The sequence below is a fragment of the Pogona vitticeps genome, chromosome 10 (assembly GCF_051106095.1).
Source record: "Pogona vitticeps strain Pit_001003342236 chromosome 10, PviZW2.1, whole genome shotgun sequence".
Lineage (NCBI taxonomy): Eukaryota > Metazoa > Chordata > Lepidosauria > Squamata > Agamidae > Pogona > Pogona vitticeps.
Window position 1 is genome coordinate 9,175,699 of NC_135792.1, and position 16,387 is coordinate 9,192,085.

Below are 16,387 nucleotides of genomic sequence, written 5' to 3' on the forward strand. Positions count from 1 at the left end.
TTTATTCATTCATTCATTCATTCATTCTATTTATACCCCGCCTATCTGGTCATTTCGACCACTCTAGGCGGCTTACAACATAAAAACATAACAAATATAGGAAAAAAATTAGCTATTAAGGTGAGCTTTCGTGGATCAAGTCTCACTTCTTCAGACACAGGGAATTTTTATGTGCGTGTCAGGCAAAACCGAAAAGGGGGAAAGTATATGTGTGTGTGTCTCTCTCTCACACACACACACGCACACACATATATATATAGTATACATACACATACACATACACACACACATAAAAATTCCCTGTGTCTGAAGAAGTGAGACTTGATCCATGAAAGCTCACCTTAACAGCTAAAACATATAAGGTGCCACAAGGTGTTTTTGTTTTTATATAAAATAAAATAAAGTAAAATACACACACACACACACACACACACACACACACACACACACACACACACACACACACACACACACACACACACACACACAGCCTGCATTAGAGAGCACAGATTTCCAAGGCGCTCCATCGAACCTCTATGGTCATTAAGTCCTCCTCACACTATCAGGGGGACCAATTTCGCCCCCATCATCATAGAGTTCAGGCTAGAGCGGACGCTTTTCTCCGTCCCAGGTCTGGGCCGCCTGTTTTGCGACGTTTTTCCCCCTCTCACTCACTTTCTCGCTCTCTCGCTCTCTCTCGCTCTCTCTCCCCCCTTTACGGCAGGCCTAGGAAGGCGGAAGCGGCCGCTGCCGGCGGTTGTCAAGGAGGGGTTGGTGGTCTCTCTCTCTCTCTCCGGGAGGCCGCCTGCGGGGCCTGACTCCATGAAGCGGCAGCCGCCGTGCTGAGGGAGGCGAGGGCCACGGCCACGGCCACGATGAAGCTGAGCACGCAGGCCTACTGCAAGATGGTGCTCCACGGCGCCAAGTACCCGCACTGCGCCGTCAACGGGCTCCTGGTGGCCGAGAAGCAGCCGCCGCCGCACCCGCACCAGCACCCCCGAGGCCGGGAGAGGGACGCCCTCCCTTCGGCCGCCGCCGCCCACCCGCTCCTCGTGGACTGCGTCCCCCTGTTCCACGGCAGCCTCGCCCTCACGCCCATGCTCGAGGTCGCGCTCACGCTGGTGAGGGGGCTGGCGGGCCGTTAGATTGGGGGGGAGGGGAGAGGAAGGCTTGGAGAAGTTGCTTTTTCCTGCCCTCAAAATGTAACTTTTTCCCACCTCTGATGGGCGGAAAGGGAAAAGAGAAAGAAAGAAAAAACACCATTCAGGTGGTCGTCAGGTGTTTTTTTTTGGGGGGGGGTCGCCTCAGATGGTTGGTCGCCCTTGCTCAACCATTTCTTCCTCGACCTTTCAGAGCCAGATGTTTAAAAATGAGCATACATTTATTTATTTTCTGGGAAGGTGGGGGTGGCTTTAGCCCATTAAAAATGTTTTTTTTTAAATGCAGAAGGGGGTGGTGCAGTGAGTTCAGGTTGCTTGTCTATTATTAAAAAGGGGGTCACAACCCGAGAAAGGTTGGGAACCACTTGCGGGAGGCAAAGGGCCCCTCGTTGACACGATTTGGATGGAGTTTGGCTCGTCTGTGCAAGAATTATATCACACTAGAAAAAAAAATATATAGGGGGGGGGAGATGAAGAGAGAGACCAAAATATTGTGCCACCATAAAAAAATAATGTATATGTTAAGGTGAGCTTAATGCTTAATATTTTAATGCAGATTTGATCTGTGGAAGCTCTTACTAAAACCTACCAATTAGGTGCCACAACATATTTTGTCTCCTGCCTTTTGGTTCTGTTTCATTGTCTGAGATACTTTTTGGATGGGTCTTTCCTCCGTGAATGAAATCTCCGCAGATAGCAGTTGTTGAGAACTGCTGGGGTGTTGTGTTGGGATTTGTGGGGTTCCACATTTCGCCTCCCCTCAGTAATGAAACTCATGGGCCAGCCTTACTCTTTAAGCCCAACCTTCCTCATATTGCGGCTGGGAAGGTAAAACATGGAGGATAAAAGAGACAGGTATAATTGCCTTGGATGCCTTGAAAGAAGTGCAGCATATGATAAATAAGAAGTTGCCATCTTTTACTTCTTAGTAATGCGAAAAGGTGCTTTGGACATGTTGAGGGCTGTCAGCGGCTGCTTGCTATGAAGTGAGCCCGAATGTACAGATGTAGCTTGCCTCTGGAATTCATAGCAAATGAGGTCAAGGGTCATGGCCAAGAGAGGTAAATGAGACATCTCAATATTCTAAGGCTGCCTTTCCCAAGCTGGGGGGGGGGTCCATAACCCCCAAGGAGAGGTCACAGTGTGAGGGGTTTGGGGGTCACCTTATGTATGTTGCAGCCCTTGCTAAATAATTTCTTCCTTGACCTTTCAAAGTGGGATATTAAAGTTAGTGTGTATGTAAAACAGACCCTTTAGGGGAGAAAGGACCTGCTTCTTTCTAAGAAGGGAGGGCTTTCCCCATTAAAAATGCCTTTTTATGCAAATATAGTAGGGTGTCACAGGTTACTTAGTTATTATTAAAAGGGGTGGCAACTTGGAAAATATTGGGAACCATTGTTCTGACATTCTTGAGTGATATTTCCTTGAACAGCTGTTAAGTATAGTATCAAAATAGGAGTGTACATGTATAGGATCATATCCTTCTGAAGTCCCTGAGGAACAAGTTAACCTATGGTTGCATGCCACAAGAGCAGAATAGTACTTCTGTGGACTCTGGTTTGTTTCTAAATCAAAGAGTTCAGTGTAGGAGAAGGGCATACAACCTTGATTACTGCCAAGCAGTAGTTGGCAACTTGTAGCCCCCTAAATGTTGATTTGACCCAACTCCGGGAGGCAGTGGAAGACAGGAGGGCCTGTCGTTCTCTAGTCCATGTGGTCACGAAGAGTCGGACACGACTGAACAACTAAACAGCAACAACAAATGTTAGCCTCTACTGTTGGGTGGGAACATTGAAGATTTGCAGTCCAGCAGCATCTGAAGGATCATAGGTTGCTCAGCCTTGCTTTAAAAGATAGGCCCACCCTATGTAGTTGCTATATTTGGGCCTGTTTATATGTCATAGATTAAGCAAGATAATAGGAATATTGGGAAAGTGACGTTTGCTGAGCTTCCAAAGGACAGCTGAAGCTGGATCTTTTGGTCCGCAGCTTTTTCAAAATCGGTTGAAAGAAAATGCCTAACTCTGAAGAACAGTTTCAATCTGTTTTTAAATGTTTGCAATGTCCTTTTTTATGAACTTTAATCTATTATAAATTGCTTTCAGAGGTTGGCTAGGCACAAATATGATAAACACAATGAATGAATGAATGAATGAATGAATGAATGAATGAATGAATGAATGAATGAATGAATGAATGAATGTGTTATTTATTACAGTTGTGAGGGTTCTAATGTGAAACATTCCACTGTTTGGGACACAGATGCTGGAAAGACAGCTATGGCCCTTCTTCAAATCCCATGCTGAAGTGTAGCTGATAGCTACAGAGGAACAGACCTATTTGGTGATGGCCTCTCAACTGGGGGAACTTCAGCTGGCACCCTCCCTTGGTATCAGCTCAGTACCAGGCAGTTACCTTTTTATTTTACCAGTCTTTTTAATTCTCTGCATGCTGCTTTGGTGCTTTTTGGTGTTTGTTTTAATACTGATGGACTGGTTTTTCATATGTGTTTTTAAAATGGTTTGTTTTATGGTCTTTGATTTAATTTGTTGTGTTGTCATTTTAATTGTAAATATTTGGAGAAAACTGGTGAGGGTGGGCTATACATCCTAGAGATACTAAATGTTTACTGGATGGAATCAGAAATTTCTTCTGGCATTCAACAGCATGTTTACAACCCCTGTTTGATTCTTGTTCTGATGTCAGAGGATCACAAGCGGGATGGATTATGTTACTCAATACTCAGGTGAACCATGACCATACTGGATTGGGTCAAAATGAAGTTGAACAAACTACATTTCAGGTGAAATTAGACTTAAACCTGTGGGTTCAGCAGGAGTAACATTCAGCTAACGTAATCTGAAATCACCTCTTCAACTTTAAAGCCATAAGCGGTGTTTATTAAAGCAATATAATTTTTGTTTCCAAATTTCCCAACATCAATTTACTATTGCTGAATTAGACTTGCGGTTAAATATGGTCATTTAGGAGCAGGTAGAAGGCAGTAATGAAAAGAGAAGACTCACTGGAAAAGACCCTGATGTTGGGAAAGAGTGAAGACAAGAGGAGAAGGTGACAACAGGGGACAAGATGGTTGGACAGTGTCACTGAAGCTACCAACATGAATTTGACCAAATTTCAGGAGGGCCTGGTGTGCTCTGGTCCATGGGGCCATGAAGCATCGGACACAACGACTAAACAACAAAGAAGGCAGCAAAAGAGTTGTGATTTTTTTTTCCAAATATAAAATCTATTTTTCAGATTGCTGCTTTAACGTGCTGTTGAATAACATAAAGTTATCCTGGATCCAGAAAAGTGCTGCAGATTTTTGCACAAACTAATTATGAAGAAAGAGATTAATCCTTTTTAAATTGATGACTGTCCATCAGAAACAGCCCAAACTGAGTCAATTAGTAAATTAGTGTGGCTTTCAAATCAGTATCCAGGGCAGCTTTGAAATACTTAATCAGAGGTAGTGCAGTGTTTCTTAGAAGGCCAAGATGCTTATTCATACTTGTGTATTTTTTTTCCTTCAGTGCACCCTTGTGGCTTTCTCAGTGCCAATCTGATTTGACAGTGTGCAGATTGGTAGTATCCAAACATGAAATGCACTTTGGGTTCTTTATCCAGGAGTCTTTTGTTAATGTTTCAGCTCAAACCCACAAACTGGAGAAATTGCCCCAACCCTGGAGGAACTGCCTGATGTTCCCAGCAATTGAGCAAGAGAAATATGGGGAGGAAGTCTGGAAGGGGCAAGTCCCCAATGAAACATCTCTTCTGTGAATGAAAGGGTTTATGTTGCCCTCATACGCACTGATGTCATTGTTAATGAACAGAAATATGTAAAGGCATTGAATTGTTAAGGAGAAATGCCAAACGATCATAAGGCTGTGGCTCAAAAGTCAGCCTTGTTACAAGGTGAAATGGCTGCATACCTGTTCTTCCTCAATGCCTCCTCATAAGCTTGTGAAGTTCAATGCATAATGTCCCAGTCAACAAATAAAAGCAGATGACTTAAGCATATGAGCCAAGCAGATGTGCCACAGGAAAAGATGAATGCCTACCTCCCCTCCCCTACATGAGCATCATCTTCTAACAGCAGAGCTTAAAGGGATCTTATGGATCGTCAAGTCCAGCTCCTGTCAAGGAGACAAAGTAGGGAATCGATCTCCCAGCCTTTGGCTCCATAGCCAGATACCTAAGCCACTGGAGCTATCCAGCGGGCCAAGTTTGTCATTTGTCAAGAGCCAACAATGTTTTGGGCCATCAATTAAAGAACATGGCCAAAGGTGTCTATGTTGAGACCAAACATGACTAGTAAGTTATGTGGCAAGTGTAGTAACCACTCTTGAGCTGTATTTGCAGGGGAAGAATTAAAAACCTTCCTGACCCAAATGCGACAGTTGTTTAGGAGACTGTTTGCAAAATGTACTTTTCTGAGAAAACAACATTTTATTGTGTGGTTAGGCAGTGCCTGTTGAAGATCTCTTGTGTGTGTCTACAACCAATATAAAATTGGTTTCCTTGCTTTAAAAAAGAGAGAGAGAGATGCATCTAAATGTAATTTGTTTTCTTGTTGACTTTTCCTACATCCAGTGTGACATCCTTTGCCGTTTCCTCATCAATTCAGTAGCACTTAAAAACTAACTGTTGCTAGCAACAGTTGTTGAGATAGCAAAACGGAGCAATTTCCAGAAGTGTAGCTTTATATTAGTTGCTTTCACTTTCTCCTAGCTATACGGCAACTGAGCTTTCTATAGAGCAATAAAAGGAAGAAAGAAAATAGAACAAGCTTGTTATGTTTATTGTGAATAAGAGGGTTTTATCTCAGTGTGCAGTTTTACTTACAAAATTTAGACTTGTTGGCAATTTAAAATGTCATCTATAAACTCTACAGTTGGGGGTTATGATTGCAACAGGAGTTGGCTCTTTAAGTTTAACAATGCTAGAGAATGACAATTTAATGAAACACATAAATCCATGTCATTCCTTTAGAAGAGATTATTTGTGCAGCTTTGTTCTGTTTTTAAATGGTTTAATTCAGGGCTGTAATTATTCTGCTAACCACAAGATAGATGTGTTTTGCAGAAAGTTGGAATTCGATATCCAAAATATTCTGAAATTAATTTTATTTATTTATTTTCCACTTTCTCAGAAAGATACTAATTAAGACCCTCCTCAAAAAAAAACCCCACACAATTGCTAGCTGTTTGGTTTTTTTTTTTTTCACCTCCCTAAATCACTGGATTATTTTAATTGAATGCTCTTATTGTAAGTAGCAAATGTGGTGGATTCAAGGCCCCTGGAATGGGGCCAGAACCTGAACATTGGATAAATGCATCACTTCAAGCCATGCCTTCTGACACCCATTATGAATTTGTCCCTTTAATTCTAGCTGGGTATTTTAACAAAGCTTTGTGGCAGATTAGATGATACATTAGGATGAAATGATTTGAGTTTTATGCAAATGTACTCACTAATTAAAATAACTGGTGCATGGGGGGGGTGCGAAATTACCATGCTCTCTGCACTTCGTCTCTGGTTGAGACTCTTCAGATGTCGGTCTGCCTTTAAACTCCATGTTACGGTAGGAGCCCGTTTGGGTGCCGGCCCTTGGATTGGGATCTAACAGCCAGGCTTCTCAACTTTCCTTCTTCCCAAGAGTTTGCTGACAAATAGAGCCATTTGGAGCCTTCAGCTACATGTTGCTGAAACAGATGGGCCTGGGGATTGGGTGGTGGGGACAAAGGGGAGAAGGATTTCCTTGGCTTTGGCTTGTGCCATCTGTCTGTCTCCCTTTTGCAAACTATGCCAAGCCGATCTCCCCTGGGTCGTCCCTTCCACGTAAGCACAGCATGAAGTGGCCAGAGGAAGAGAGGGGCTAGCCAGACCAAGATGTGGGAATCCTGACAATCTGTAATGAAGACGTAGCTACAGGAGTCCTATTACTGCAGTTATCATTTCTTAAAATGCTTCTTGATACGCACTGTGCTTAGCTTCACAGCTGACCACTGTATGAAGTGGATCGACAACTGTGTCCATTTTACAAATGGCAAATTGAAGCTCAGGGAAATGAGTTGTACAAAAAGACACACGGCAACAGAACAGAACTTGAACCTCCTGGATACGCAGCGCTGCTAAGAAAGTGGACAGAAACTTACTGTTCCATGGCGTTGTGGTCTCCCCGCCAAAGACTGGGGTTAATGTCTTTGAATCTTGGGTGTGTCCTATGCCTGTTGTAGATTGTACGTTCAGCTCAACGCCCATAGTTGTAAAGTGAGAATCATTGAAACCTTTCTCACAGAGCAGGGATGGTTTATGATTAATAGTGTAAAGGTTGGAAAGAATTTATACCAGTCCATAGTTCTGTATAAAAATGTGGAATACTTTTTTCCCTTTCTGTCTCTGATTCCCGTTCTCTGTACTGGGTTGCTTTCCTTATGCTGTGGTAACAGCTGTTCTAAGAAGAATTATTTGCCCTTAATGAACAAATTGAACCACAATGATGGGCAGCAAGGGGCCATCTGAATCTAGCTGTTCACTCCATTAAGACATAGGAGGGAAACCTCAGGCTCCGAGGCCAAATCCAGCCTCAGACCTTCTCCAGATATCCACGTATTCTTTCCTGTGGCACTATCATTTAGTGGTTTACCAGCTTTTTAATCGTTTTCTCCCTATTCTAAAAGGCTAAAGCACTTATCTGAAAGCTTAATTACTAGCAGCAAGAGCTTTAAGGTATAACATGCTGGGGGGGGGTTGGAGGGAGAGTTGGCATACCCTTTTTGCTCCACCCACCTCTGGAACGTGATCTCAGGAGAATTTCTCTGAAATTGAATTTGGTCCTCTGGCCAAAAAGGGGTTATACACCCTTGCATTAAGAGCTTGTATTATATCAGCTGGTGTTTTGATGATATCTGATGGATGCTTACAATTATTTATGATCTCTTTCCAGATTGATTCATGGTGCAAAGAGAACAGCTATGTAATAGCCGGATACTATCAAGCTAATGAACGTTTGAAGGATGCCAGGTGCGTTTTTGCAGTTCTTGCTTAAGTGTGTAATGCAGTGGGGGCTGGTCTCCATTTTATAGAAGCTGAACAACATGAGTAGCACCAGGAACAAAAGAGTAGGATGTGGACTGGGTTCTGCCTGCGACAGTGATTTCAAGTTTGATTTCATTTCAGAATTTGGATGAAAAGGATAATTCTGCTTTTTAGTACACATTGAAGAAGGATCACAGAAGGAGAGCATGCTGTATTTTTATCCACTTAACTAGTAGTTACTATTTAATTGATGCCATGGTCTAGTTTGTTAGATCTTGTGAGGTCACATCTCAGCCCGGTTCTTATTTCATCCTGTTGGAGTGGAATTATAGTAATATCATATATGTAACTTCCCTTTCTTTTATAGTCCAAACCAGGTAGCTGAAAAAGTTGCTTCCAGGATTGCTGAAGGATACAGCGACCCAGCACTCATAATGGTACATAAGTATTTTCCTTTTTTTCTTTCTTACAACATTTACATCTTATCTGAAGGCAGTTCCATCAATTGATTGGAGAACTTTGGGATGCTTGCAGATCCTGTTGCTTCATTCTTGTTATTTGTAAACCCACAACTGGCTAGCACACTGCATACTAAGGAAGTATGTTCAGAACTGTGTTTTTTCCCAGAAAACACTGAAATTCTTTTAAATGTCTCAGGGTCCTTTCAGTTCATATATGTTAAAATAAAACAAGTAATGGAAAGAGAGCCCTAAAATAGGGATGGGGAGTTGGAGATCTCTTGGCCTATATTTATTTTATTTAGTCATAACCAAAAATACTGTAAACTTGACTTTCATGCTTGATGCTTCCAAGGTGATAGACAGCAACATGGATTGATTTATTTAATAGCATTTCTATGCTGCTTTTCATTATTAGTAATCTCAAACTGGCTTACAGTACAAGAATCCACCTTGTGTCCTGCCACCTGGGAGAAAGGCAGCATACAAGTGCAATAAATAAGTAAGAACAACATAACACAAGCAGTGGCTAAAAACAACAAATAGTACAACTGATTAAATGACTGTATGATAAAACCAGGAAGGAAGGAAGGTTGGTTTGTTACATTTCTATCTTTATTTGAAAAAAGAAAAGAATTTTGAACTGTCATCTTCAAAGATTGTGCATGTGCCTGCATTAAGATAGTTGTCAGGGGTTCTGTTTTGGGTGGCTGCAAGCCGAGGGTAGTTGACTAGCAATCCAGGGAAAGGTCCTTCTCAGCTGTGACTGAACATCTTCCTAAGGACATTTTGCTAGGAACCAACATGTCTTTTATTGAAACGGTTTGCCCACAGTGGTTATTGGTGGTTTGGGCCAGAATTTCAGTGTATTTCCATTCCTTGAACCCTGAGGAAGAGAGAAAGCCACTGGTGCCTCATAGGGCTTGTAGCATAGTTATTTATGCTCTACTGTACCATGATATGGTATAGCTAAAGGAAACATTCAGATCTCCTCACAGTAGGGATTCCCCCAAGTCAAGGTGGAAGAGATCCCCTTTTGAGGTATAGTGCCTAATGGCAGAAAGACCACCATGACATGGACAACCTGAAAGGTTTCTCTACCCTGGCTACCCTGTATTGAAACCAGCAGTAGTACGGTAACACACACACACAGTGTCTAAATAGGGAAACTGTTACATGCTGAAAAGATAACATAGCAGATGACATAACATGTTATCTGTTGTAATAATTTATATAGTGGTGCCTCGCTTAACGAACGCACCGTTTCACGACGAATCCGCATAGCGACGCGTTTTTTGCGATCGCTAATGCGATCGCATTGTGATGTTTTTAATAGCTAAATATCGCATTGCAATGATTGGTAAGCGTTTCGCTTACCGATCTTCGCATTGTGATGTTTTCAGAACAGCTGATCGGCTGTTCCAAAATGGCCGCCCGCAGCGTTTTCGCGCCCTGCCCTCGCTTACCGGGCGGCAAAAATGGCGGCCGGATGGAGGATTCCCCGCATAGCGGTGAGTTTTTTCTCAATAGGAACGCATTAAATGGAGTTTGATGTGTTCCTATGGGTCCCCCCCGCATAGTGACGAATCCGGATAGCAACGTTAATCCTGGAACGGATTAACGTTGCTATGCGGGGCACCACTGTATTAGAAATAGGCATGTAGCACCTAAAAGGCTGAGTAGTTTCAGGACGTGTGCTTAGAACTGCTTGGTAGCTCAGTGAAGCCAGAAGGTTGTGAGTTCAGTTCCACACTGTGCCTTCTTGACAGGGGCTGGACTTAATGATCCATAGGGTCCCTTCCACCTCTGGTGTTCTATGATGCTATGACATGCAGAAGCTTATGAATAAAATAAACTTTCACATGTCTAAGCACACTTCTTCATGTTATATGCTGAATAGCACTAATTTATGTAGTTGTTTTAAAAAAAAGTTATCTGGCCAGGTCAGCCTGTTATTTCTGTGTTAAATAAAGTGTCTCTTAGCACAACAGCTTTGTAAATACAGGATGCCACAAGCAGTTTCTGTCTAAGTTCACAGCTTGCACTAAGCTTTTGAGACTTTCACAAAAAATTTTCTGTGCTATCCACAATATATTGGTTCTCATCCCAGTGAAGATGAGTATAGGTTGGAAGCTTTACGTATAATTTTAAATTTTTCTGTGTTCTAATAAAGGTATCACCTGTTCTTGTTTTGTATTGTGTAAGAACCACAGTTTTTGTTTTCATTAAGCGGCTGACATTTACTGTGTGCAGCAATGACTGAAATCCTGTAGAAAGCTGCAGCTAGAATAGGCCCATTGAATCAGTGGGTATTTGCTGAGTCCACTCCTCCACAAGTTCCATTGATTCAGTGGACCCACTCTAGTTGTGACTTACTACTAGATTTCAGCCAAGGTATGAATGCATTTCCTATAGCAAGGCTCCAGTCCGATTCACCCACCAGCACTTTTCTTCTGCTGGTTCAGTGCATAGCTACAGAAGAATGCTGTGCAAGTTCTCGATTGTGGAGCCCATGAAGTGGCCAAAGGTGGCCAGATCAATCCAGCTTTTGTACAGCTTCAACTGAATGTGTCTCAAAAGTGTCCCAAAATTCTCTGCAGTTTGCTGAGCTTTTGTAACCAACTTCTGTGGATTCTTCAGCAGATGACTCAGACTAGAAAGTGCTGTATGAAGTTTGAAAAACCACTTCCGGAAAAGGAGCCTCTGCTTGCGTTGGTGTATAGTTAATTCTCAGAAAGGCCAAATTTGAGGTGGTGATTTTCTGTACGTGAATTGCATCCAGTGCGAGAGGAGTGCTTCTTCAGAATCACAGGGCATCCATATGCCTAGGCCAGGGTCTCCGCGTAATTTCCCATTAATGGCCAAAGTGCGAGCAACTGTACTGGGACCCTGACTGCCTGTTTGAGCACCTGCGTTTCTCATGTAAAGCAAATGCCTCTCGTCTTTGTGTTCTGCATTAGGTGGATAATACAAAATTTACAATGGAGTGCATCGTACCAGCGGTTCATGTATACGAGCACCATGAAAACAAATGGAGGTGCAAAGACCCACATTTGTGAGTATTCTGGAAATCAGGCTTTGTCCTTCTGGCAAGAGACCTTCCTACTTAAGAAGATAAATGGCATGTAAATCTCTGTATGTTACTTTTTTTGTTTATTCCAAATGAATTCCAAAGCTATGTTGCCTATAAAAACAACACGTACAAAAACCACTCACCCCCCAAAAAAAAAAAACAACCTCTGCAGCCACTCCCACATATCTGGAAAAAATGACTAAAGCCCTACAGTATCAACCCAGGTTTATAGTGACAGATTTACTAATAAATATAAAATGGGGTGTCAGGAACAGAGTGCCAGTTTTCACTAGTATATCACCTTTTGTCTGAATAAGTAATTTATGATAATAATAATAAAGCCAATGAAGTCAAAAGCAGCAACATGAAAATCGCCAAGGCAGAGTTGGACATGTTGAAGGGAGAATGGGAAGGGAAGATGCAGGATGTAGCATCTTAGTACATTCTGGCCGTAGTACTTATACGTTCAGTTTTGAACAGTTTCTGGAGCTTTGCCATGCTTTTCCTACTGTCTCTGTTATGTGTGCTGGCTTAATTGCTGTACTTTTGCCCCAGCATTGGCCTTGTTCGAGTATAACATTAAAGCTAAGTGTATGGATGAAGCTTCTGCTTGAGTATTACCTTTTCTCCTCTTCCTGTCTGGTTTGGACACAAGGAAAACAGACAACTTTGCTTTATTTTTCCGCTCACGCTCAGTTTTGCATTAGATTCAAGCCCTAAACTGTGGTTCATCTTTATTATAGTGAAGTCATCTTCAGTAATTAGGGTTTACAGTTGCTAGGTTTTTGACGTAATCATTAAGACTAACTGGAGGTTGTCTAGCTGTGGTTAGTTATAAACAGAAGTGTATGCTTGCAGCTTCCTTGTGACCATGCTGGGCGAGGCGAGAGTGAGCAACAAACCTAAGGACTGCCCATATGCACAACACTAAATTCTGGGGCAGCACCTAAATGAAGCTACTTCACGATCCGATACAGAGCTCTTCAGTAGAATTTGGAAATCTCCAAGGTTCTTAATTGTGAAGAGCATTGACTGAAGCTGTATAAAAGTTTCATAGTTTAGTTGAGTCCTTGCTATACTGTGCTGTAAGATTTTCCTTTGCTTTTGCGCAAACAGGATTGGAGGCTGGTTCGTTCATCTAAAAGGCTACTAATTCTCTTATTTTCCCCCTCCCATTTCCTAGTGATTACTGTGAAGACTGGTCAGAAGCCCAAAGGATCTCTGCCTCACTTTTGGACAGCCGATCCTACGAAACGCTAGTGGATTTTGATAATCATTTGGATGACATTCGGAACGATTGGACAAACCCAGAAATTAATAGAGCCGTCTTACACCTCTGTTAGGGAAGCTCTTACTGACTTGACTTAATTGGCATTTCCACTGCACTGGAGAGAAAGATTGAAGCAGGGGTGAGGGGTGGGGAGAAATTGTTTTTGAATGTAAATAGAATGTGCATGGTTCTTTCAGCTGGAAAGCCAATGAGCAAGACACATCCTTTGGAGAAGGACGTGTCCCTATGCAGTCAGACTTTTGAATGAGAATCCTTGGGGTGTTAACCCTAAGTTGTGATCTTCTTTGCAGATTCCCTTCCCCCCATCATATGTTGCTGTAATTTTCCAGTCAGGAACTAGATCTGCTTGTCCAAACGATTCATATTTAAAAAAAAGTTTTGACTAACATTTTATAACCTTTAGAGAGTAATTTTTAAGAAACAAACAAAAAAGATTTATGGGATATCTTTCAGAGAGTTAATTACTCACTTTATTTTTTAAATATTGAAATCTAAACTATTAGTGAAAATTATGTGAGCGGTCTGAGAGCCGTCATTCTCAATGCTAACCGCTGGACATTGTGTGCCACTGTACTTGTTACGATGACGTACCACACAGGGAGAAAATGGTAGCTTGACAAGCAATAGGTCCTCAGACCCTGCCAGGTTTCCCAGGTGCTCTGGGAATGATGCAATTTTTATTTTATTTTATCGCCTGCCAGATTCAAAATGTTATTGTTCCATTTGGTTTCATCTTCAATGGTTTGCTCCTTCCCTGGATTTGTCATGTCATGGATTGATCAACAAATCCACGTGAGTTTTGAGGTCGGTGTATTTGTTCTTAAGGAAAAAATGAAGTAACTCTTATTTTGTGACTACACAAGCATGTGTTAAATGTACTGAGAGAGATAATAACAGTGTCTTTTAGTATCTTCCTGGCTGTGTTTAGACAGAGGGGAGAACTTGAGCGCTTCAAGCCTTGAGCTCATGCACTCCCTCCTCACCTTCTCCCTTCCTCTGGATGTCAGGGAGGAGACTAGATGTCACAGGTTCCTGGATTTGCAACACATACATTGCCCCCCAAACTATGAGCTGGCATTCTGATTTCCATAAGCCATCATATGTCAGCTTTAGATAGCAGCCAACTTTTCTCTGCTACAGGCCTGGAACAGAAGTTTTGAATCTTCTCCTCTCCCTCCTAAAAATGTGTGAGTCTAAAGTTTGCCATGACATCCCATTGTAGCTACTGTTTGCGAACATTTTCACATAAATGAATTGCAGAACTTCCAAAGGGGGTTCTTGAAAAATAAGCCCAACACAAACAGGATGCACACAGCTCTTCTTAAGCTGCACTGAAATTATTGGGAGTTGCACACAAGCACAGCAAGTGGGTCTTTCATGGGAAATGTTCCTCTTTCGTAATATCCCTTATTTCTTGGCAGCAGTCTTCATGAAATGAGTCCCAAATAGTCATAATCGGTATTGAAAGAAAAAGAGGACAAACTGTCCAGGCCTAGATTGTTTATAAACAGCTAATGAAGTCTGGTGCTGAATAAAGTTATATGCACTGTTTTATGTTTTTAAAAACTGAAATGCTGCACAAGGTTGTATCAACATCAGTGTACTCTTTCCAGGTTACCTTTGGATAAAATTATCTCTTTGGTCTGAAAGAGCTTTATCACAAAATGGCAGGGAATTCTGTTTTCCTTGATGACAACTTAAGCAATTGAGTTGACTGCAACTTAACTTTCCTTTCCTTGTGAAGCAGTATTTCACTCTGAAATCCATCAGCTGCTTATAAACAACGATTTAATTCATTTTCTTAAGCACCAGATTTCTCATCGTTTTTCTTGCTGACTTGGTGCTGTTTTCCCTCATCCTGCTGGCACTCAGTACTGATCCAATTTTGTCCACTCAAAATACATTTGTACTGTAATGGTCTTGCAGCATAAAAGGGCCTTCAAGTATTTAGTACTGGTGAATGTGGGTTGCTTTATTTTCCTTCTTCGAATTTACCTTGTCATGGAGGTATATGGCATCACCTTTGTCATTATTTTGTATGTTTTGATTGTTTTTTTTCTACTCCTATGGACTCTGTATTAGCCTTAACCTTTATTTATGACAGTCTACATTTTACGCGGTGAGAGTCTGAGGTTTTGTGATGAAAAAACCTGTTTAGCTGACCACTTGTGCTTTCTTGCTTCCCCCATCACCTTGAAAATAAAACTGATGAAACAAAACTTTGCTTTTGTCAGAAAACTTGTGTTTGTTGGTACACTAGGTATTTCTTACCAGTATTTGTTATTATCGCACGGGGTGGAAAAGTCTCCTGGATTCTGAAGACTAGAGTTGGTACTTCTGTGGAAAGCATTTTTATCTCTGTGCTTTTAAAATTTGTACTCTCTGAAAGCAATGTTTGAATTGCCTGACTCTAGGCCAGGCACATCACTGGCTGGGTTACCCTGCCTCTTTGTCTAATGATTTTGCTTCCTCTGGTAATGCCAAATGATGAGTGTGTGTTTGTGAGCTTATACAAGAGGTTTTTTTTTTTTTTATGGAGCATTTATTGTCAGCTGGAAAACATTTTACAGATAGAAATCTTTCCTGGCTTGTATTTCACTAAACAGCTTTGCTGGTATGCATGTTTAAGTGAACTGCTCAAGAAAGAGCAGAAAGCACCTCTGATCCTGTTGGTGAAGAACAGAAAGCAGAGAGTAGTGGTCAGCTCCAGAGCCTGGAAGTGCTTTCTCTCATTCTCTACCTACCTACCTTGTATACCATCACACGTATTGACACCCATTCCTCTGGCCAGTTTACAGAATAGACCAGTGAACTTGCCACTTCACCTCCATACAAACCCAAACGATATGGAAACGATCAACTCTTTAAAAAAAACACCCTAAATTTAAAAATTAAAAGTTCACAAAAGCAGGGGATATGTTCTTGAACGCTGCTTTATAAACTTCTATCTTTAGTAACGTCTTAACAGTGAGGAGGGACAGAGGCTGACACACCTCAAACATAAGTTTATTCCACAGAGTAGGAGTAAGGGCCACCAAGAGTAGGGCCACCAAGAAGGCCCCATTTCTTATTCTATAATTTGGGCAAAGTGGCCGGCACTGGCTAGAGAGCTCTGAGAGATGTAGTCAAAAATGTTTCTAAGCTGTGGTACAATCTAGCAAAAGATGCATGTGAGCAGGGCAACAGGCAGCTCTGATCTTCTGTGTAAAGAACAGAACGCAGTAGTGTGTGGTGAGTTCTGGAACTCGGAAACATTTATATTCTTAAACTCCATCTCCCAGAATGCAGCAGCTGGTAGTCAGTCCTTCAAGGATCTCTTATTAGAACTTGTGTAGTTTGACTTGTTCCTAGATGACTTGGG

At 41.8% G+C, this 16,387-nt stretch overlaps 2 protein-coding genes across 2 annotated transcripts in view; one reads left to right on the forward strand and one right to left on the reverse strand.

Annotated features, from left to right (window-relative positions):
• LOC144584427 (uncharacterized) overlaps positions 1-16,387 on the reverse strand; it is a 678,013-nt gene that overhangs the window by 388,360 nt on the left and 273,266 nt on the right. The gene's annotated exons all lie outside the window — the stretch shown is intronic.
• On the forward strand, positions 701-15,245 carry EMC8 (ER membrane protein complex subunit 8). Its single transcript, XM_072980699.2, has 5 exons — positions 701-1,121; positions 8,113-8,189; positions 8,572-8,641; positions 11,623-11,717; positions 12,919-15,245. Exons 1-5 carry the CDS (start codon positions 876-878, stop codon positions 13,076-13,078), a joined length of 648 nt encoding a protein of 215 aa, XP_072836800.2. The 5' UTR covers positions 701-875; the 3' UTR covers positions 13,079-15,245.